Here is a 22,430-nt window from a genome sequence, read left to right as displayed (position 1 = left end):
GGTGACTTAAGGATTTTGCCATGGCCTTTGTAAACTATGTTATGGCACTGGTGGGAGTTTAGTATTCTAATGTATTATGATTAGCATATAATGAGAAGTAAAGATGACCAGAGGTCGCTTTCATGTCCATCTTGGTTTTGGCAAGTTTTGGCCAGCTTTTTTACTCCATCCTATTTTATAAGCTGGGTCTTTGTGACCTGTATCTTGTGAAACCAGTTCTGCTGCAAACCTATCTATCTCAATAGTAGAAGCAGTGGAACAATGTGGTCCTTAAGATCAGGTGCTCCTTTGTTGGGCTACCTGGGTTTGAATCTTAGCTCTGCCAGCTAAGTATAAGTAAGATTGTAGGTAGTGTTTAATTGGGAAGATTTTGCGGGACTGACTTGTACAAGAACTAGCTAGTCAGAAAGGATGCCTATTTATGGATGGAGCAGGGTTCTGAAGGTCCCTTGTTGTGCTGGGGAGTAACTATTTTATTTGTTGGATCATGGGGCATTCTGGAGAGTGGCCTGAATAGTGAAAGAGACAGTCCACACAGTGGTGTAAACAGCAGTTAATTACCAACCACAGTGAAACTACTTCAGTATTCTAACAGCTAACATTATCTGTACTGATGCATACTGGCTGAATATCAGCCCTTATTGTATATTAGGCAAGGGAGAGAATGAAATTCAGAGGCAGACGTCTAACCTGCCCCTGTAACACTATGTGTCACTTTTGAAATGTCTTCCCATCTGACAAAGTATGTGCCTTCTTTTCAACTGATCTCTATGCTTAGTCTGTTCATCCTATCCTGTCTCCTGCATGAAACATCCCATCCTAATTACTTGACAGTCATCTCAAAGAGTTAATCTGTGACTGGTTGATGTCATGCAATTAGTGGTTTATTTTGAAGGTCTTATTAATAGCATTTTTGGAAAGTAAAGGATAAAAATATTACTACACATTTGAATTCTCTTGAAGTTGCTTTGTGGTGTTTATACAACATCTTTTGGCTTGCCAAAGAACTGTGTTCCTATTTGATTTACCAGTTATACTAGGTTCCTAGAGATGACATAACAGAGTATCACAAATGAGCTAGCTTAAACACCAGAAATTGTCTCACAGTTCTGGAAGTTGAAAGTTAGAAATCAGGGTGTTGGCAGAGTTGGTTCCTTTGGATGACTGTGAAGCAGAATCTGTCCCATGCCTCTCTCCTAGCTTTTGGTCTTTGGCTTTCGGACACTTGTGGGGTGGGTCAGAGATTCTCCAAGGACCCCTTTTTATCTGCCTAGGCATTTGGTTGTCTCACTACTTTGTGAAAATATTTGTGATTTTGAAATTTTAATGTAAGTAAATGATGATGTGATGCTTGTCAACTTGAAGTCTGAATACTACAGATACTGCTTTTATTTTCTTGTGGAAAATCTCCTGCTAATGTCTGTCTAGTTAAGCCATGGCACATTCCTACATTGTATTACTCCCTTAATGATTAATCTCATTTCCAGAAAACTTCCACTTCCACTTCTACAAGGTAATGGGAATAAGATCTTATATGGTTTTGTTTGTTTGTTTGTTTAGACGGAGTCTTGCTCTGTCACCCAGGCTAGAGTGCACTGGTGCCACCTTGGCTCACTGCAAGCTCCACCTCCCGGGTTCACGCCATTCTTCTGCCTCAGCCTCCTGAGTAGCTGGGACTACAGGCGCCCGCCACCACGCCTGGCTAATTTTTTGTATTTTTAGTAGAGACGGGGTTTAACCATATTAACCAGGATGGTCGTGATCTCCTGAGCTCGCCCTCCCAAAGTGCTGGGATTACAGGCGTGAGCCACCGTGCCTGGCCAAGATCTTATATAGTTTTATAATTTGCCAGGATAAACGTTCTGTTGTCATTAATTCTTCATTAGACATATACATTTCCTTTAGAACTTCCTTGACATTGTCCAAGTTATGTTGTATTCATAATGTGATTTCCGAGAGTATTAAAAAATCAAAGAGGGAGTTCTTTTTTTTTTTAATGTAAATCTTTGGGAAAATATGATAGTATATAAATATTTTCTTTAAATACTTTTAGTATACTAATTGTGTAAATATGTTTGTGCAGGTTTTGACTGGAACATGTCGTCAAAGTTATTCACCTGGCTATCAGGATTTCAGTAAGTGGGAATCAATGTTGAAAATAAAAGAAGGACTTCTAAGGCAGAAAGAAATTGTAATCGATCGGTGAGTCTATTTTAAATTATTAAATATTTCAGGCCTACAGAAATTTAGATTAATGAAACAATTAGCTTTATGTCCACTACATAGAATTTAAGATCTAGAACCTTACAGATTCATTGATGCCACATCTCTGCCCCTCCTCAATCCCAATCCTTTAAAGAACTACTATTAGAACTGATGGTTTATCTGTCTGATTCCTGTCATCCCTCCTGTTCATTTTAGTGAATTATTTCATTATTTGGAAGCTCCATTCTGTCTTTTCTGTATGTGTAGCAGGTTAGCTGCAATGCTAATGAGCTATTAGAGCTACAAGATAATGTCTTCATTTTACCATTGAGAACTATCCAGTTGGAAAGCTAATTTAAAGCAGTCATTTCCTTTAATGTATGCTAGGTCTGAAGTCACAGAAACTACAAAAATGACGAATGTTTAAAATGAAATAACTTATAGTTAAGAATTATGGCAGTTTTGGGGGACATTCTAAAATGTTTAAGGGTTTGAGTACCTAAGCTCTGAAAAAAAGTTATTTATACTTAATAGACAGTCTCCTGAGTATTGTGAGCAGTAAACCTTCACGTTACATCATTGTATTTTCTTTAATGTATATTCTACATCATTTATGTATGCTTTTGGGATAATTAAATATGTTGTATATCATGATAATTGGGAAGTAATTCCAGGAGGCTTTTTTTCTTAACCAGTGCTCGTAATTACTTATTTTCATATGCTTGCATAGGATAACGCAGTAGGTGTTTTAGCCTTAAAATTCTAATTTCAACCTTTAAACGCATTTAATAGTTGAAATTTCACAAGATTTTGCTTAGAAATTTAGGATTGTTAACGAAGATCTACTGGAATATAAACTAGACCACAGACATCTGCATTTTTTTGTTCTCCACTATATTCCCCCAATTTTCTCTTTCTTTTTTTTTTTTTTTTGAGAGTCTCAGTCTGTCACCCAGGCTGGAGTGCGGTGGTGCCATCTCAGCTCACTGTAATCTTCACCTCCCAGGCTCAAGCGATTCTTGTGCCTTAGCCTCCTGAGTAGCTGGGATTACAGCTGTGCACCACCATACCTGGCTAAATTTTGTATTTTTTAGTAGGGACAGGGTTTTGCCATGTTGGCCAGGCTTGTCTTGAACTCCTGGCCTCAAGTGATCCACCTGCCTCGGTCTCTCAAAGTGCTGGGATTACAAACATGAGTCACCATGCCCAGCCTATTCCCAACATTTTGAAAAGAGCCTGGCATTAGTATATGCCTTGAAACTTGATACTTCCATACTTGATAAATGAAGGATTGTGGAAGATAGTTTTAATTGATTTTAGGAAAAAGCTACTTAAAAATATTAGTTGTTTCCAGTACAAGTGAATGTTATATACGAATAAGTACAGGCCCAGTTGGATGTGTATTTTTAATACCTATAATTTAATATAGGTACAATTTTATATACTTGAAATTAATATTCGCTCTTGTTGCCCAGGCTGGAGTGCAATGGCATGATCTCGGCTCACCACAACCTCCACCTTCTGGGTTCAACCGATTCTCCTGCCTCAGCCTCCCGAGTAGCTGGGATTACAGCCATGCTCCATCACACCCGGCTAATTTTGTATTTTCAGTAGAGACGGGGTTTCTCTACGTTGGTCAGGCTGGTCTCAAACTCCCGACCTCAGGTGACCCGCCCATCTCGGCCTTCCCAAGTGCTGGGATTACAGGTGTGAGCCACCGTGCCCCGCCTGAAATTAATACTTTTAAAAAACGGACTAAAATTCAGTTTTACTTATATGGATTTGCCCTCCCTCAAACAATGGAAATCAGTTGGCGTTATTTTTTTTGAATACCATTCCATTGGATATAAGTTAATAGAAAATGCAGAAAATTATTGACATAATAAAAAATATATTTCTCAATTTTATATTTTGTAGAAGCAGACTAAGGAATAATTCAAAATAACTCAAGTTGCTCATTTGGCTAATTCTTCAGCTAGGCTTATTTATGCATCTATGGTAGCAGGTGGGGGCTGGGTGGCATAGGATGGGCAACGGCAGGGTGGCTTGTCTTACTCCACGTGTTCTGTCATCCTCCAGGAGGCTAGCCTGGGTTTGTTCGAGTGGTGGCTGGGTGGGATTCTAAGAAAGAATGAAGCATACGAAGTCTCTTGAAGCTTAGACTCAGAACTGGCCCAACATCACTTCCATTATATTCTGTTAGTCACTAGACCAGTAGTAGACTTCACTTCCAGACAGTGGAAACAGCAAAATCACGTTGACAGGAGGCATTAGTAATATAGGGAGAGTAATAATTGAAGCATTTTGGTAAATAATCTACCCAGTATCTTAAATAATCTTTGGTTTATATATGAGTTTATTATAAAGTTTTTGATAATCAGTGCATTTGATATTGTATAAAACAGAAGAGAAACTAAGCAGCTTTTGTTTCTAAAGCAGCATAGCTATCATTTAAAAGTAAAAATGTTTGTATATACAAATTTCTATAACATATATAGTACTTAAATTGGAATCAAGTGTATAACATTTCTGTTTTTGAAGAAGCAGATTAGAGTAATGGCCTTTAAAATGTTGATGGCACATGTAGAGGCTATTTCAGAGCCAGACTTCATGGGATTTGGTGTCCAATTGGATGGAATTGAGAGTAAACCTGCCGAACTTTTTACTTTGGGGTATGGTGTGGTCAGCGATACCTTTCAAATCACTTAACTAAAAATTATATGTTGTATATTACTTCTGAAAATATACTATCCAAAATTACATGAGAAAAAATGTGTTTTTTTTCACACTGCATATAACTTTCATAGGAAGAGACTGGATTATTAGGTTAAAGCAGAGAAAATGGGAAAAATAACTGCTATAGAAACCATTCCTAAATGCTCCTCATCTCATGAGAAAAAGTGTATAGATTAACTTCAGGAACAATTCAGAAAAACATTTGCCACTATAACCATTTAGGTGATTGAGTAGTGCTTGACCTTTTGCACTTCGATCTCTTTAACTGACTGGGTGAAGGAGTTTCACCACTTAAGCAAAAATGAAGTTTTTTTAAAGTTTATCTCGTAAAAGTAGAGATTGGAATAGTGGTTACTGGAGGCGGGAAGGCTGGGGGAAGTAGCGAATACAGAGAGGTTGGTTAATGAATAGAAAGTTGCAGCTAGATAGAAGTTCTAGTGTTCTGTTGCACTGTAGGGTAACTATAATAAACAATAATTATATTTTTTTCAAATAGCTAGCAGAGAGTAATTTCAATGTGAACAGCACAAAGAAATGATAAAGGATTGAGATGATGGATATGCTAATTGCCCTAATTTAATCACTATACATTGTATACATGTATCTAAATATCACATTATACCCCACAAATATGACAATTATGTTGATTAAAAAATACATCTTTTCAAAACATTTTTAAATATATAGAAATAAAATTGGTTTTGTATCCTGCAATCTAATCTCACTAATTAGTTCAAGTAGGTATTTTTTTATAGATTCAATAGGATTGTTTACATAAACAATCATGTTGTCTGTGATTAAAGGTGGATTTACTTTTTCAGTATAGAGTCTTTTTATTTCCTTTTCTTGCCTTCTAAAAGTAAATAGAGCCTTCAATACAGTGATGAATAGAAGCAGTGAGAGTAAACATCCTTTTCCTTGTCTTGTCCCTAATTTGTTTTAGGTGTGAAAGTCTTCAGCCTTTCACCATTAAGTGTGATGTTAGCTGTTTTTCATAGTTGCCTTTTTTAGTTTGTGGAAATTCCTTCTATTCTAAGTAGCTGATGAATTTTCAGATGTAAAACCTACCATGTTATTCCTGGGATATACCCCCTTGGTTATGATGTATTTTCCTTTTTATCTATCTTTGGATTCCATTTGTTAAGAATTTTTACATTTATATTTAGAAGATATATTGGTCTGTATTTTTCTTTTCTTGTAATGTGTTTATCTGGTTTAGTTTTTGGTCACACTGGCCTCATAGAGTTGGGAATTATTCACTGGTTTTTGGGATACATTGTGTACAACTAGTATTTTTTATTTCCTAAATTTTCAGCAGAATTCCTCCTGACCTTTCTTTATTGAAAGGTCAACTAAAAACCCAATTTCTGTAATATACATAGGGCTATTCAAATACTTTGGAAACTCTACTTTGGGTTTCATTTGTTCTTCTTTTTCCAACTTCTTTTTTTGAGACGGAGTTTCACAGTCCCCTGCACTCCCCCGCCCCCCCACACACACAGATGGAGTCTTGCTCTGTCACCCAGACTGGAGTGCAGTGGCGCGATCTCGGCTCACTGCAATCTCTTCCTCCCGGGTTCAAGCAATTCTCCTGCCTCAGCTTCCCGAGTAGCTGGGATTACAGGCGCCGGCGACCACACCCAGCTAATTTCTGTAGTTTTAGTAGAGACGGGGTTTCACCATGTTGACCGGGCTGGTCTCGAACTTCTGACCTCATGATCTGCCTGCCTCGGCCTCCCAAAGTGCTGGGATTACAGGCATGAGCCAGCACACCTGGCCCTTTTTTTTTTCTAACTTCTTAAAGTGGAGGCTGAGATAATTTGAGAGGTTTCTTCTTTTCTGGTATAGGCATTTAGTGTCTCGGACCACAGTGCAATCAAATTAGAACTCAGGATTAAGAAACTCACTCAAAACCGCACGACTGCATGGAAACTGAGCAACCTGCTCCTGAATGACTACTGGGTAAATAATGAAATTAAGGCAGAAATAAAGATGTTCTTTGAAACCAATGAGAACAAAGACACAATGTACTGGAATCTCTGAGACACATTTAAAGCAGTGTTTAGAGGGAAATTTCTGGCACTAAATACCCATAAGAGAAAGCAGGAAAGATCTAAAATTGACACTCTAACATCACAACTAAAAGAACTAGAGAAGCAAGAGCAAACAAATTCAAAAGCTAGCAGAAGACAAGAAATAACTAAGATCAGAGCAGACCTGAAGGAGATAGAGACATGAAAAACTCTTCAAAATATTAATGAAACCAGGAGCTGGTTTTTTGAAAAGATCAACAAAATAGACTGCTATCCAAACTAATAAAGAAGAAAAGAGAGAAGAATCAAATAGATGTGATAAAAAATGATAAAGGGGATATCACCACTGATCCCACAGAAATACAAACTACTATCAGGAAATATTATAAACACCTCTACGCAAATAAACTAGAAAATCTAGAAGAAATGGATAAATTCCTGGACACGTACACTCTCCCAGGTCTAAACCAGGAAGAAGTCAAATCCCTGAATGGACCAATAACAAGTTCTGAATTTGAGGCAGTAATTAATAGCCCACCAGCCAAAAAAAGTCCAAGACCAGACAGATTCACAGCCAAATTCTACCAGAGGTACAAAGAGGAGCTGGTATCATTCCTTCTGAAACTATTTCAAGCAGTAGAAAAAGAGGGAATCCTCCCTAACTCATTTTATGAGGCCAGCATGATCCTGAAAACAAAACCTGGCAGAGACACAACAAAAAAAGAAAATTTCAGGCCAATATCCCTGACGAACATCGATGCAAAAATCCTCAATAAAATACTGGAAAACCAAATTCAGCAGCACTTCAAAAAGCTTATCTACCACGAACAAGTCGGCATCATCCCTGGGATGCAAGGCTGGTTCAACATACGCGAATCAATAAATATAATCCATCACATAAAACCAATGACAAAAACTACACGATTATCTTAATAGATGCAGAAAAGGCCTTCGATAAAATTCAACACCCCTTCATGCTAAAAACTCTCAATAAACTAGGTATTGATGCAGTGTATCTCAAAGTAATAAGAGCTATTTATGACAAACCCACAGCCAATATCATACTGAATGGGCAAAATCTGGAGGCTTTCCCTTTGAAAACTGGCACAAGACAAGGATGCCCTCTCTCACACTCCTCTTCAACATAGCATTGGAAGTTCTGGCCAGGGCAGTCAGGCAAGAGAAAGAAATAAAAGTATTCAGATAGGAAGAGAGGAAGTCAAATTGTCTCTGTTTGCAGATGACATGATTGTATATTTAGAAACCTGCATCGTCTCAGCCCAAAATCTCCTTGAGCTGATAAGCAACTTTAGCAAAGTCTCAGGATACAAAATCAATGTGCAAAAATCACATTCCTATACACCAATAACAGACAAACAGGCAAATCATGAGTGAACTCTCATTCACAATTGCTACAAAGAGAATAAAATATGTAGGAATAGAACTTAAAAGGGATATGAAGGACCCCTTCAAGGAGCACTACAAACCACTGCTCAAGGCAATAATAGAGGACACAAATAAATGGAAAAACATTCCATGCTCATGGATAGGGATAATCAATATTGTGAAAATGGTTATGCTTCCCAAAGTAATTTATAGATTCAATACTGTCCCCATCAAGCTACCATTGACTTCCTTCACAGAATTAGAAAAAACTACTTTAAATTTCATAATTTACTAATTATGAACCAAAAAAGAGTCTAGATAGCCAAGACAATCCTAAGCAAAAAGAACAAAGCTGGAGGCATCACGCTACTTGACTTCAAACTATGCTAAAAGGCTACAGTAACCAAAACAGCATGCTACTTGTATGAAAACATATAGACAAATGGAACAGAACAGAGGCCTCAGAAATAACGTCATACACCTACAACCATCTGATCTTTGGCAAACCTGATGAAAACAAGCAAGGGGGAAAGGATTCCCTATTTAATGAATGATGTTGGGAAAACTGGCTAGCCATATGCAGAAAACTGAAACTGAACCCCTTCCTTACAACTTAAGATGGATTAAAAACTTAAACGTAAGACCTAAGACCATAAAAACCCTAGAAGAAAACCTAGGCAGTACCATTCAGGACATAGGCATGGGCAAAGACTTCATGTCTAAAACACCAAAAGCAGTGGCAGTAGAAGCCAAAATTGACAAATGGGATCTAATTAAACTGAAGAGCTTCTGCACAGCAAAAGAAACTATTATCAGAGTGAACAGGCAGCCTACAGAATGGGAGAAAATTTTTGCAATCTATCCATCTGACAAAGCGCTAATATCAAGAATCTACAAGAACTTAAATTTACAAGAAAAAAACAACCCCATCAAAAAGTGGGCGAAGGAGATGAACAGACACTTCTCAGAAGAAGACATTTATGCAGCCAACAAACATGAAAAAAAGCTTATCATCACTGGTCATTAGAGAAATGCAGATCAAAACCACAGTGAGATACCATCTCATGCCAGTTAGAATGGTGATCATTAAAAAGTCAGGAAACAACAGATGCTGGAGAGGATGTGGAGAGATAGAAACACTTTTACACTGTTGGTGGGAGTGTAAATTAGTTCAACCATTGTGGAAGACAGTGTGGCGATTCCTCAAGAATCTAGAACCAGAAATGCCATTTGACCCAGCAATCCCATTACTGGGTATATACCCAAAGGATTATAAATCATTCAACTATAAAGACACATGCACATGTATGTTTATCGCAGCACTATTCACAATAGCAAAGACTTGGAACCAACCCAAATGCCCATCAATGATACGACTGGGTGAAGAAAATGTGGCACATATACACCATGGAATACTATGCCCAGCCATAAAAACGGATGGGTTCATGTCATTTGCAGGGACATGGATGAAGCTAGAAACCATCATTCTCAGCACACTAACACAGGAACAGAAAACCAGACACCACCTGTTCTCACTCATTAGTGGGAGTTGAACAATGAGAACACATTGACACAGGGAGAGGAATATCACACACCAGGGCCTGTCGGGGGTTGGGGGTCTCAGGGAGGGATAGCATTCGGAGAAATACCTAATGTAGATGATGGGTTGATGGGTGCAGCAAACCACCATGACACGTGTATACCTATGTAACAAGCCTGCACGTTCTGCACATGTACCCCAGAGCTTAAAGTATAATAAAATAAAAAATAAATTTCCAAGTTCTTCTTTATCAATATCTTACAAATTTTAATTTGTTTGGTTTTCATTTTTGTTCACCTCAAAATACTTAGTTATCTTCTGATTTCGTCTTTGACCCTAAAGTTATTTACAATTATGTTACATTGTTTCCAGATATTTCAGGATTTTCTAGAATGCTGTCTGTAATTGTTTTCTGATTTAATTTCACTGTGGTCCGAGAATATATTCTATATGAATTGAATTCTTTTAAGTTTGTTGGTGCTTGTTTCATGGCTCAGAAGATCATCTATTTTAATAAGTGTTTCATGTATCCTTGAAAAGGATGTGTATTCTGCTGCTTTTGTCTTTTGTGGGGAGTATTCTAGAAATTCCTTCTAGTACAAATCAGTTGATAGTGTTTTTGTCTTTTATATTCTCTTGATTTTCTGTCTACTTGTGCTATTAATGTCAATTATTGAGATCCAGGTGTTAAAATATCCAATTATAATTGTGGATGTATCTGTTTCTCTTCTGTTTTATCAGTTTTTTTGCTTCATGTATTTAGACGCTGTGCTCTTAGGCCCAAATGTCATGACGTCTTAATGAATTGATCCTTTTATTATTATTAAGTTATAATTTTTGTCCCTGGCAATATTCTCTGCTCTAACAATCTGTTTTGGCCTGGCCAGTTGGCGCACATCTGTAATTCCAACACCGAGAAGTTGAGGTGGGAAGATCACTTGAAGCCAGGAGTTTGAGACCAGCCTGGGCAACATAGTGAGATTTCACCTCTACAAAATTAAAACAAAACAAAACAAAACAAAACAAAACAAAAAAAAAACTTAGCTGGGCACAGTGGATCCGATATATAGTCCCAGCTATTTGGAAGGCTGAGACAGGAAGATGGCTTGAGCCCAAGAGTTCAAGGCTGTAGTGAGATATAATCACACCACTGCCTTCCATCCTGAGTGACAGAGTGACACCCTGTCTCTAAAATAGAAAAAAAAAAAAAAAATCTGCTTCTACTAATATTAATATAGTTACTCTGGCTCTCTTTTGATTATTTTTAGCACAAGTTTTCCTCTTTTTACTTTATAACCTGTTTGTGTCCTTATGTTCAGAATGGTTTTCTTTCTTGTAGATAGTATATAGTTAGGTCCTACTTTTTATCCATTCTGCCAATGTCTGCCTTTTGATTGGGAGTATCTAAACTATTTACATATTGTGATTATTGATATGGTCAAGTTTAAATCTCTTATATTGGTATTTGTTTTCTTTTTCTTTTTCTTTTTCTTTTTTTTTTTTTTTTTTTTTTTTGGAGACGGTGTCTTGCTCTGTCTCCCAGGCTGAAGTGCAATGACACGATCTCGGCTCACTGCAACCTCTGCCTCTCAGGTTCAAGCCATTCTCCTGCCTCAGCCTCCCAGGTAGCTGGGACTACAGGCATGCATCACCATGACCAGCTAATTTTTGTATTTTTAGTGGAGATGGGGTTTCACCATGCTGGCCAGGCTGGTGTCGAACTCCAGACCTCAAGTGATCCACCTGCCTCAGCCTCCCAAAGTGCTAGGATTACAGATGTGAGCCACAGTGCTTGGCATTGCTATTTGTTTTCTTATTGTTCCATCTGATCTTTGTTCCCCTTTGCCTTCTCTTGAATTATTTGAATATCTTTTTACAATTCCTGTTATCTCTTTTATTGGCATATTAGCTATACCTCTATTGTTATAATGATTGCTCTAGAGTTTATAATATACTTTAAAGTATAGCAGTCTATCTTCAAGTAATACTATACTATTTTATGTATAATGTAAGAATCTAATAAAGTGTACTTCCATTTTTTCTCTTCTAGCCTTTGAGCTATTTTGTCATACATTCTACATCTACAAAGGTTATACAACGTGGATATAAATTTTTTTTTCCCTTAAACAATTTATGATCTTTTAATGGATTTAAATAATAAGAAAAATATCTTATGTACTTATTTGCCCATGTGTTTATCATTTCTGGTATTCTTCTTTCTTTTGTGTAAATTCAGGTTTTCATCTGGTATATTGTTCTTTTGCCTGAAGGTGTTCCTTTATCATTTTTTGTAGTTGAAGTCTGGGGTGATGAATTCTTTCAGCTTTTAAGTTTCCAAGAAAGATCTTTATTTAACCTTTAAAAAAATATTTTCTGTGGGTGAAGTATTATAGGTTAACAGGTTTTTTTTGTATGCTTTTTGTGTTTTCAAATTTTTTCTTAAGTCAAAAATTTTAGGTTGAGAGCTTTTAAATTTTAGTACTTAAAGTACTTCATTGTATTGATTGCATTATTTCAGTTGAGAAATTTGCCATCCTCTTCATCTTTGTCTCCTTGAATGGATTTATCTTTTTTCCCTCTGGCTCCTTTAAGATTTTATCACCGTAATCTATTTGATTTAGATGTACCTTGGCTTAGATTTCTTCATGTTACTTTTATTTGGGGTTCACTGGGCTTCCCGAACCTGTGGGTGTATAGTTCTCATCAGATTTGGTAAAATTTTGGCCTGTTTTACACAAATATTTTTTTCTGTCCCCTACTCCCACCCCCTGCCACCTTCTTTACCTCCTCTTTAGAGATTCCAGTTGTACATATATTTTGCCTTTTATAATCTCGCAGCTCACTGATACTATGAGCTTTTTTGTTTTATTTCTTTGTCCTTTTTTCTCTATGTATTTCTTTTTAGTTTCTATTGCTGTTTTTAAATTCACTGTACTTTTGTGCTGTAATGTCTCATCTTTTAATCACCATTCAGTGTGTTGTTTGTCTTGTATGTCTCTACTTAATATGTTCGTTCATTCTTCTAACTTAAGCATATGAATAGTTATAATAATATAATAACTGATTTATTATCCTTGTCTATTCTAACATCTCTGTCAGTTCTAGCTCACTTTCAGTTGATTGGATTTTCTTATTATTATGAGTTACGTTTTTACTGCTTTTTTTATACTCCCAATAATTTTTTGATGCCAGGCATTATGAATTTTAACTTGTTTTTGATGTTACATTTTTGTATTCCTGAACTTTATTCTGGGAAGCAATTTTTGTACTTGCTTTTAAGTTTTGTTAGGTGGCATTAGAGCTGTTTTATCGAGGGTTATTTTTTCCCCACTGAGACAAGACTCATCTTACAAACCCTGGGTTTCTCAGCCTCAGCACTGTTGATTTTTTTTGGATCAGATAATTCACTGTTGAGGGCGGCTATCCTGTTCATTGTAGACATTTAGTAGCATCTCTGGCTTCTACTCACTAGATGCCAGTAACATTCTGCCCCAGTTGTGAAAATTGAAAATGTTTGTGGATGTTGCTAAATGTTAACTGGTTTCAAAACTGTCCCCAGTTGAGAATTGCTGATGCCCTGGGAATCATGAAGCTTTTTATTCTAGCAGTTGGGAATAGCCAGTAATTCCAAGGCACCCTGAAGCACTGTTCCCTGTAATATATTTTTGGTTGTCCTTCCACTCTACACACACCTTCAGTAGCTTCCTTATGCCTGTATTAATTAGTATTCAACCGAGTGCCCAAGGGTCATTGAGTGCTGTGAACTAACTACAGCTGCCTTGGTTTCTCCAGATTCTCAGCTTTGTCTCTTCAATTCAAGGAGACCACCATTCCTGTGCTGGGGCTTGAAAACTCTCTCAGCAGGAAGTGTGGTCAGTCATAGGGTCCACCTCATTAGTTACCTATCTCTAAGAGATTACTGTTCTTAATTGCCTGATGGCCCAATGCCTTAAGAGTCTTCACTTCCTATATTTTATCTTTTTTAAAAAATTGTTTCAGGCATGAGGGCATAACTAGTCCCTCCCTGCTACTCCACCTTGGCTGGAAAAGGAAGGTTTTTTTTTTTTTTTGTAAAGCTTTAAATTATTTGAAAAGTATTACATGACGAATCTCTCCTGACTTATCTCCTATTTAATGTTTTATATGTGGATTTTCTTAAAGGTTAGCAAATTTTAGAAATCATCCTGAGTACAACAAGGTCTTTTGATGCAACCTGAAACATGCAACTTACTTGTTCCAAAAGTTACTTGTAAGTAATTTTGGAAAACATCAAGCTATTTGTTTACTCATACTATCTTTATTATTCTTTAAAAGCTCTCCTTCAAAACTTCATTATGAGACTTATTAAATTTTTGAAGATGAGAGATACTGCATACAAAGCTCTTAGCATCATGCCTGGCACAAAGCAGTTTTAAAATTTCTAAGCATATATGTTTACAGAAATTAAATAACTTGCTTAAAGCAAGCTATGAGTTGTTGAAGAAAGCAAGGTGTGACTGTTAGAATCTAAGAGGAATATTCTACAAAAGACCACATTGTAGAAGTACTCTACAGTATAAATAAATTTTTACCTAATTCCACACATGGTATTTTGTTTTAAAAAGATTTTCTATTATGATTTTTTAAATTGATAATACTTTTAAATTCTTATGTAAAATTATTAAGCTCCTTAAGGTTCTTCTAACTATTAGAAAATTATTACTCATAATGTGACCTTAATTTACGTTTTGCAGGCAGAAGCAACAAATTACCCACCTGCATGAGAGGATAAGGGATAATGAATTACGGGCTCAACATGCCATGTTAGGACCTTATGTTAATTGTGAGGATTCTTATATGGCTAGTTTGCAGGTAAGATTACAGAGGATTTTGTAGTTGTTTTAGTAGTAAAGCTTGTGTTAATAATATACTTACCTTGTAATATAAGGACATTTTAAATCAACTTAATAATGTATTCACATGATTTATATTTATTTATATGTGTGGTAAAAGGTGTCCAACTACAGCCTTCCATCTATCCAGATAGCACACACCTCTCCACACACATACAGGAACTACTGTTGTCAGTTTCTGGTGTATCCCTTCCAGAGTTGATGCATATCACAAGCAGATACAAATGTATTTTATCCTTCTTCTACATTTAAAAAAATATAAGAATATGTACATTATCTGGCACCTTGCTTTTTTAAAATGTTATATACAATTATATAAAACGCAATGATTATTTCTCTATCATTACCTAGATAACACCCCTTTCCCTTGCTTTTGCAGTTACACGATTTTCCGTTTTATGGAGATAGCATAATTTATTCTACCTGCCCCCTACTCATCAAAATTTGAGTTGTTTTCAGTTTAGAGTTATTGTAACTGATGCTGTAAAGAATAACCTTTTATAAATACTGTTTTGCTCATATGCAAATATTCTTGTAAGTTACATTTCCAGAAGTGAAATTTCTAGGTGTTGAGTTTGTGATTTTTACTGATACTGTCAAATTGCTCTTTAGGAGAGCAGTGTATAAGAACCCTCACCGTCCCACTCCCCAACTCCCAGCCATGCTAACACAGTGTGTTATCAAACTTGGATTTTTGCCCTTATAGTAGGTCTGTATAAAAGAAGGGGGAGCTTTATCTCCTTATGGTCATATGGTTTTAATATGTATTTCTCTTAAGAGTGATGTTATATTTCTTTTTATAAATTTAAGGACCCATTCACATTTCTTTTCATATCCTTTGATCATTTTTTATGTTAGGTTTTAGGTTTTTGCTTATTGTTTTTTGGAACCCTTTATATATAAAGGAAATTAGCTTTTTGTCTATAATTTAATTCAAAAATAAATTTTCCAACTTTGTCATAATATTTTCTATTATTATTTCTTTTTCCTCTATGTATTTTTTGCTACCATGAAGTCTGATTCTAATGAGTATTTTATAAATGATTCTCACCTTTACAAATGAGCCTATTTAACCAAACAATGACATAACATCCACTGTGCTAAATTCTGATGTCACAAAAGTGAAAAATAGTTCCTGCTTTCATGGATCTCAAAACTTACAGAGGGAGAGACCATACAGGAAAACAAGCTTGTCTATTCCTTCTTAATTTATTTGCATTCACTGTAGTTAAGACAGTGTCTATGCCATATGAATAGAAATATAAATGAGGTTCATTTTGCCCGTAAGGAGAGTATAGTCTAACTGGAACACAGATATAGAGTCTATGAGGACTGGAATGGCTACTTTCCTTAATTATTACTCAGTTTTTAAAAGAGCTTTCTTTAAAACTTGTTTTCATTTTTTTATATAAACTTTATATTGGTTTATTTCCCAAAGAAAAAGACTGTTGGTGTACTTATTGGGATCTAAAGTGAGACCTGATAACTTTGTGGTGGTATATACTTCTATTTGTGGCTGTTGTTGTTCTCTTCATTAAGGCCTTTATTCCTAGATTTTAAGTTAAGTGGAATTGTTTCCTTCATTATATCTTCAAATGTGTTGTTTATAAATACTAGAGACATTGGTATATTAAAATCAGGAAATATTGATGAGAAAATAACTATCAGATTTTCTTGAGGCCAGAGGCATTTAACATAGAGACTCCAACTTGCGTTTTATACTTTAGTTATGAATACATCATGTTATAATTTGGTCTCATCTTGGACTTCTATCACATGATAACAAGGCTTTATAGTGCAGTACTGAGAATAATGTACAGTTATTTGAAAATGGTATTTCTATACTATGGAAGTAGTGTATCTTGCTTTGGTAACAGCATTTTAGAAGAATTGTTCAATTTCTCTTTAACATTCTGTCGTTTGGAATAAAAGCTTTAATTATATAATTATCATATTACGGAAAGCATGTAAAAAATAGGTATCTGAAGGATGAAGCAAATGTTCTTTTGACACAGCATCAGGCCAGCAGAGGGCTCTCCAAGCCAGCGTGCAAGGACAAACAAAACTATTAGTATTTGGAAGGATATGTAAAAGGGGTTGTTAAAAATATTAGTAGGATTTTGAAGTATGAGAAGAATTGAAATATTATTGGGAAATCTGATTTTAAAAGATGAGAGCAATTCATAAAAGAGAATACAAGGAAAATCTTAATACTAAATGGGTATGATAAATATATAAGATAAACTTTTATCAGTGGATAGATACAGAGAGCCAGTAAAATGGTGAGGGTTAGAAGAAACAACAGATAGAGCAATAAAATATGTCTTTAGCAAAGAGTTTTTTTAACCTTGGATCTTTGAATGATTTAATTTTTTATGCATAGCGTTTTGTATAGGTACATTTTTCTGATCCATAACATATTCATCCTAATTCTGTAGACACTAGACAAAGAGAATTATGCTTTTAATAATAATTATTGAAATTAATGTGTATTCTAGAGTTAATAAGTCAGTAAAATAAAAGTAACATTTTTAAATGAATTTATAGATGGAAAACATACGCTTAATAAGTAACTTCTATTTGCTTATTAAAAATTTGACTAACCTTACAATTAAGATGACCTTAGAAGTAGATATCACTCAGTCTCATAGGTAGAGAATGAGAACTATGTCTTTATTCTAAAATCCAAACTTTCTGGATAGTTCTAATGGTAGATTGGTAGAACCAAGGAGTAGTTTGTATTTCCATTTATACCGAAATTTCCATCTGTGGTTAACAGGCCTTCGTGGAATAAACCAAATATAAAGGACCCTTTTTCTTTACTTACATTGAAGAAGAAAAAGGTCTCTTCTTTCTGTATATATGTGTACCTTGGAAAGACCAACCAAATAATAGTTACTATTATTAAGTTTCATTGATGCATCATTTGTTTTCTTTCCATTTTATTCTTTTTCTTTCCATTTATATAATTTTTTTTCTGTTTTTTCTTCAACTGGTTTGTTTCTACCACCAAGTCTGTACTAATGAACATTTAATAAAATGAGTCCCACCTTTACAAATGAGCCTCGTCAACAAAACATAAACATCTAATGTGTTAAATTCTGGGAACACAAAAGCAAAGAATGGTTTCTGCCTTTATGGAACTTAAACCCTACAGAGAGAGTGTATCAAAAAATATATTTATCCATTTCCTTAAAAATTGTTTATCTTAACTATGGATAAGGTTCCATTTGTGCTGTAGCAATAGAAATGTGAATGAAGCTGGTTTTGCCCTCAATGAATGTGTAGTCTAATGGAGAACACAGACAACAGATAGTTGCAGTGTGTTGATTCGCACATGGGGTTATGTATGAAGTGCTGTGGGAACCCCAGCTAGGAACATAGCAGCTAGACTTCCAAAGGCCTGGCCAGGCTTCCTGTAGGAAGTGATAATCTAGTTTGAGAACCTGATGAACTAAATGAATTAAGCCAGGTGAAGGGGGTGAAGGAATAGTGTTTTGAGGCATAGTGTATGGCATGTGGAGAAGCTTAAAGGAATGATGAGAAATATAATGCGTTTGGAAAACTACAAGTTATTCTGTATGGATGAAATGTAATATGAGAGAAAGGTAGTGGTAGATATGTGGTTGAAGAGGTAAGCAAGGGCCAGGTGATATCAATGACCTGAGGTGTAAAGGTTTGCTTAGGGCTGGCCCAGTTTATGCCTGCTGTGCTAATAAATTTATTAATAGTGCCATCTTTCACTCTCCAAAGTATCCTAGTTTGGTTACTCTGATGGCATAATAGAGATTGGATTTAAGGTAGATGTTATTGGAGGCAGGGAAACCAGTCAGGAAGCTGTCTCAATAGTCCAAAAGTTATGTGAACATTAGAATTTTATCTGTAGTGGTCAGAATGAGAAGACTGTTGATTAAACATCTGTATGACCAAGCCATGGTAAAATGGGCCAGATTTAATGACATATTTAATGTGGTGAGAGAATGATTGCCTAGTTTCAGATGGCAACAATTGATTGGTTTATAGAGATTACTATGTTAAGGATCTGTTTAGAGGAGAAAAATAGTTAAACTTACACATTGTAAATTTGGGGTTGAGTGAAGAATGAGGGTAATTATTTGTGGGTGCAAGTCTGAGCCAGAGATAAGAGATTTAGGTGTTGTCAGTCTAGGTGGGTGGTTATTAAAGCCTTGGGCATGATCAGGTATTCCAAGGGAGGGTTTGTGCAATGAGAGGAAAATGGGATCCACAACTAGAAACAGGGAACAGCAGCATTTTAGAAGGTAGCAGAAGAGCACAACTTATGAAGGAGCCTGAGGGAGTTGTTCTAGAAAGGAAAGCAAGCAAAGGTTTTTCCATAGAAAGGGAACAGTTGTATAAAAGTCAGAGAAGGCAGATAAAGGCTGAAAAGATGTTACTAAATGTAGAAATTAAAACATCTGGCCTCAGATTTTTCTTTTTCTATATGATTAAGTTCACATAGAGTTTCAACTACAGCTTGTCTTGCCACAAAACACATTTCTGTGGTGCAAATTTGCTCATACACAATTGGTAAATAGGAGAATGATGTCTGCTTAGTTTTCTAGATTGGTTCATAAGTGCTTTCCCCCACCAACTCCCCAGGCAAGGGGAGTTAGAATATGGTGAATAAAATTAAAATATTTGGCCAGGAAAGCAAAAGGCTTAGGGTTACCTACTACATTAGCAGCTTTTTCTTCTGCTAATAAGAAAATTGTAAAAGAGTACCTGCCCTTTGGGTGCTCTTCCTTGAGAGGTGCACTTCCTTCTTTACAGACTTTCAGTTCACGCCAGGTTATGTTCCCTCCTACTCCACCTGCACAGCAACCCCTATATCACAGAGTCTACCTGTATCATCTGAACACCCACCAGACCTCTAATTAAAGTACTGCCAGCATTTTGACTGTGTGTGTATGTGGTTTTACAGTATCACTGTGACCACCTGTTCAGACTGTCCAAGTTATCTCCTGAGTCACTGTTTTTGTTAGTGCACTAGTTAAAATTGCATCAGTTTGAATTGAGTGTTTTTAATCCTATTCGTTCCATATGCCCTATTATTTTTAGTGCATGATTTTCCAGGAATGTCTATATTGCATTATAGTAGAAGCACCTGTGTTAACTTTTTAAAAATTTATTAACTTTACTTTTTAGAGCAGTTTTACATTTACAAAATTGAATGGGAAGTACCAAGATTTCCCATATCCTCCATATCTTCACACATGCACAGCCTTCACCTACTGAAGGGCATCTTGATAATTTCCAAGTTCTGGCAATTAACAGTAAAGCTGCTGTAGTGATATAGGAAAAACCAAAGATGCATTTTTCCCACTCTACTCTCCACTCAGCACAGTACTTCTGACACCACGTGTATGGTATTTGTTTCCCTACACACCAAGCAGTCAGTTCTGCATATTCTTCAGCAGACACCATCTGGGTGTCTGTCTTCTAATTTAATCCTGACACTGTATGTGTAGAGATAGTGTCAGAACCCACAGATTGAGGACTCACTACCACAAAACTGCCCTCCACTTCAGATGCCAATTTCAAGTCCCAAATGCTTCTTACCAACTGGCTATAAATCAGAGTTCACATAACCCCCTCCCTGGGTTTGATTAACTTGCTGGAACTCAAGAAGCATTTTACTTACACTTAACCCATTTATTATAAAGGATATTAGAAAAGATACAGATGAACAGCCAGATTGAAGAGATGCATAGGGGAAGGTATGAGATAAGGAATGCAGAGATTCTATGCCATCTCCAGGGGTGCCACCCTTCAGGAGGGAATTTCCACATATTCAGCTATATAGAAGTTCTGTAGACCTAGTATTATTATTTTTTTTAAATGTAAGCTTCATTATGTAGGTATGATTTATTTTTTCTTTTTTTGAGACAGAGTCTCTCTCTGTTGCCGAGGCTGGAGTGCAGTGATGCGGTTTCGGCTCACTGCAACCTCCGCATCCTGGGTTCAAGCGATTTTCCTGCCTCAGCCTCCTGAGTAGCTGGGACAACAGGCATAAACCACCACACCCAGCTAATTTTTGTATTTTTAGTGAGAGGCAGGGTTTCACTAGGTTGGCCAGGCTGATCTCGAACTACTGGCCTCAAGTGATCCTCCTGCCTCGGCCACCCAAACTGCTGTGATTAGAAACGTGAGCTACCGCGCCTAGCCTATTATTTGTACATTTTGGATAACAGGTTTTTGTTTGTTTGTTTGTTTTTAGATCAGATGTGTCTTTTACAAATATTTCTCCTGGTCTGTGGCTTGTTTTCTCATTCTCCTGCCATTGTTTTTTGGAGGGAAAAAGTTTTTAATTTTAATGAAGTCCAGCTTATCAGTTCATCCTTTCATGGATTCAGCATTGATGTTATATCTAAAAAGTCATTGCCATAGCCAAGTTCATCTAGATTTTCTACTTTTTTTTTTTTTTTGGAGTTTTACAGTTTTGTGTTTTAGGTCTGTGATCCATTTTGAATTAATTTTTGTAAAAAATATAAGGTCTGTGTCTAGATTCTTTTTTTTTCTTTGCATGTGGATGTCCAGTTGTTCAGCACCATTTGTTCAAAGGGCTGTTTTTTCCCCTGTATTGCATCTGCTCCCTTGTTAAAGATCAGTTGACTATATTTATGTGTCCTATTTCTGGACTCTCTATTTTGTTGCATTGATTAATTTTATATTTTATCACTAATACCACATTGTTTTGATTACTGTAGCCTTATTATAAGTTTTGAAGTTGGGTAGTGTCAGTACTCCAACTTTGTTCTTTTCCTTTAATATTGTGATGGATATTCTGGGTCTTTTGCCTCTCCATATAAACTTAGAATCAGTTCATTGAATCTACTAAGTAATATGCTAGGATTTTGGTTGGGGTTGTGTTGAATCTGTAGATCAACTTGGAAAGAACCAACATGTTCACAATATTGAGTCTTTCTATCCATGAACATGGAATAGCTATTCATTTATTTAGTTCTTCTTAGAACATTTTTAGAAGAATTTTATAGTTGTCTTCATATAGATCTTGAACATATGCTGTTAGATTTATACCCATCTTATTTTTTGGTTGCTAATATAGATGGTAGTGAATTTTTAATTTTTATATTCCACTTGTTCATTGTTGACATACTGAAAAATGATGACTTTTGTGTGTTAACCTTGTATCCTGTAACCTTGCTATAATTAGTTCCAGGAAGGTGTTTTTTGTTTGTTTTCACTGTTTCGAAGTTTAATTAAAAACACAATTTACAAATATTTGATACCTTGTGAAAGCGTTTTTAAGTTAAGAATGGAAAAGTATGTACATAATACATAATCAAATACCAGGTGGCCTCAACTCCCACTAGGTCCACCCAGTGTCTTTTTAGGTTCTTTAAGATCTTATGTTAAATCTACAAAGTTGTTTTCCGTGACGGGGGAAGGAATGGAAATCCCCATTGCTTTTCGAACTCCATACGTGCTTACGATATCACCTGGAGTTACTTGTTGTGCAAGTTCTTTTAAGATTATTGGTCACCTGTTCAGCAAGATGCATTTCTTTGTATGAGGGATCCAAGAGACATCATATTGAGAAGGGGTCAGGTGTTCAAATGCTCATTGTGGGCTTCCTGGAGCTCCCTCAGCAATTTG

General features: G+C 36.1%; 2 protein-coding genes across 28 annotated transcripts in view; one reads left to right on the top strand and one right to left on the bottom strand.

The window, feature by feature from the left end:
* The window catches only part of CEP85L (centrosomal protein 85 like), a 243,813-nt gene that overhangs the window by 179,589 nt on the left and 41,794 nt on the right, over nt 1–22,430 (top strand). For all 13 annotated transcript variants that reach the window (XM_063620768.1, XM_063620780.1, XM_055262504.2 and 10 more), the window contains 2 exons: nt 2,084–2,202; nt 14,634–14,751. In XM_063620768.1, the coding sequence (XP_063476838.1) occupies nt 2,084–2,202; nt 14,634–14,751 (237 nt within the window). The remainder of the gene's footprint in view (nt 1–2,083; nt 2,203–14,633; nt 14,752–22,430) is intronic.
* The window catches only part of PLN (phospholamban), a 91,561-nt gene that overhangs the window by 34,041 nt on the left and 35,090 nt on the right, over nt 1–22,430 (bottom strand). For 9 of the 15 annotated variants that reach the window (XR_008654020.2, XR_008654018.2, XM_063620834.1 and 6 more), the window contains one exon: nt 17,620–17,662. Coding sequence is in view for 6 of the 15 variants with exons in the window: in XM_063620834.1 (XP_063476904.1) it covers nt 17,620–17,662 (43 nt within the window). In the remaining 9 variants the exon portion in view is untranslated. Of the gene's footprint in view, nt 1–3,978; nt 4,327–14,814; nt 15,035–16,750; nt 16,882–17,619; nt 17,663–22,430 lie in introns of those variants that run through there. The other 6 variants (XR_008654022.2, XR_008654017.2, XR_010116547.1 and 3 more) reach the window with 3 other exon arrangements.

The sequence above is a fragment of the Symphalangus syndactylus genome, chromosome 2, assembly GCF_028878055.3.
Source record: "Symphalangus syndactylus isolate Jambi chromosome 2, NHGRI_mSymSyn1-v2.1_pri, whole genome shotgun sequence".
NCBI classification, from domain to species: Eukaryota; Metazoa; Chordata; class Mammalia; order Primates; family Hylobatidae; genus Symphalangus; species Symphalangus syndactylus.
Note: the sequence above shows the minus strand (reverse complement) of the source record. Positions and strands in the feature narration are given on the sequence as shown.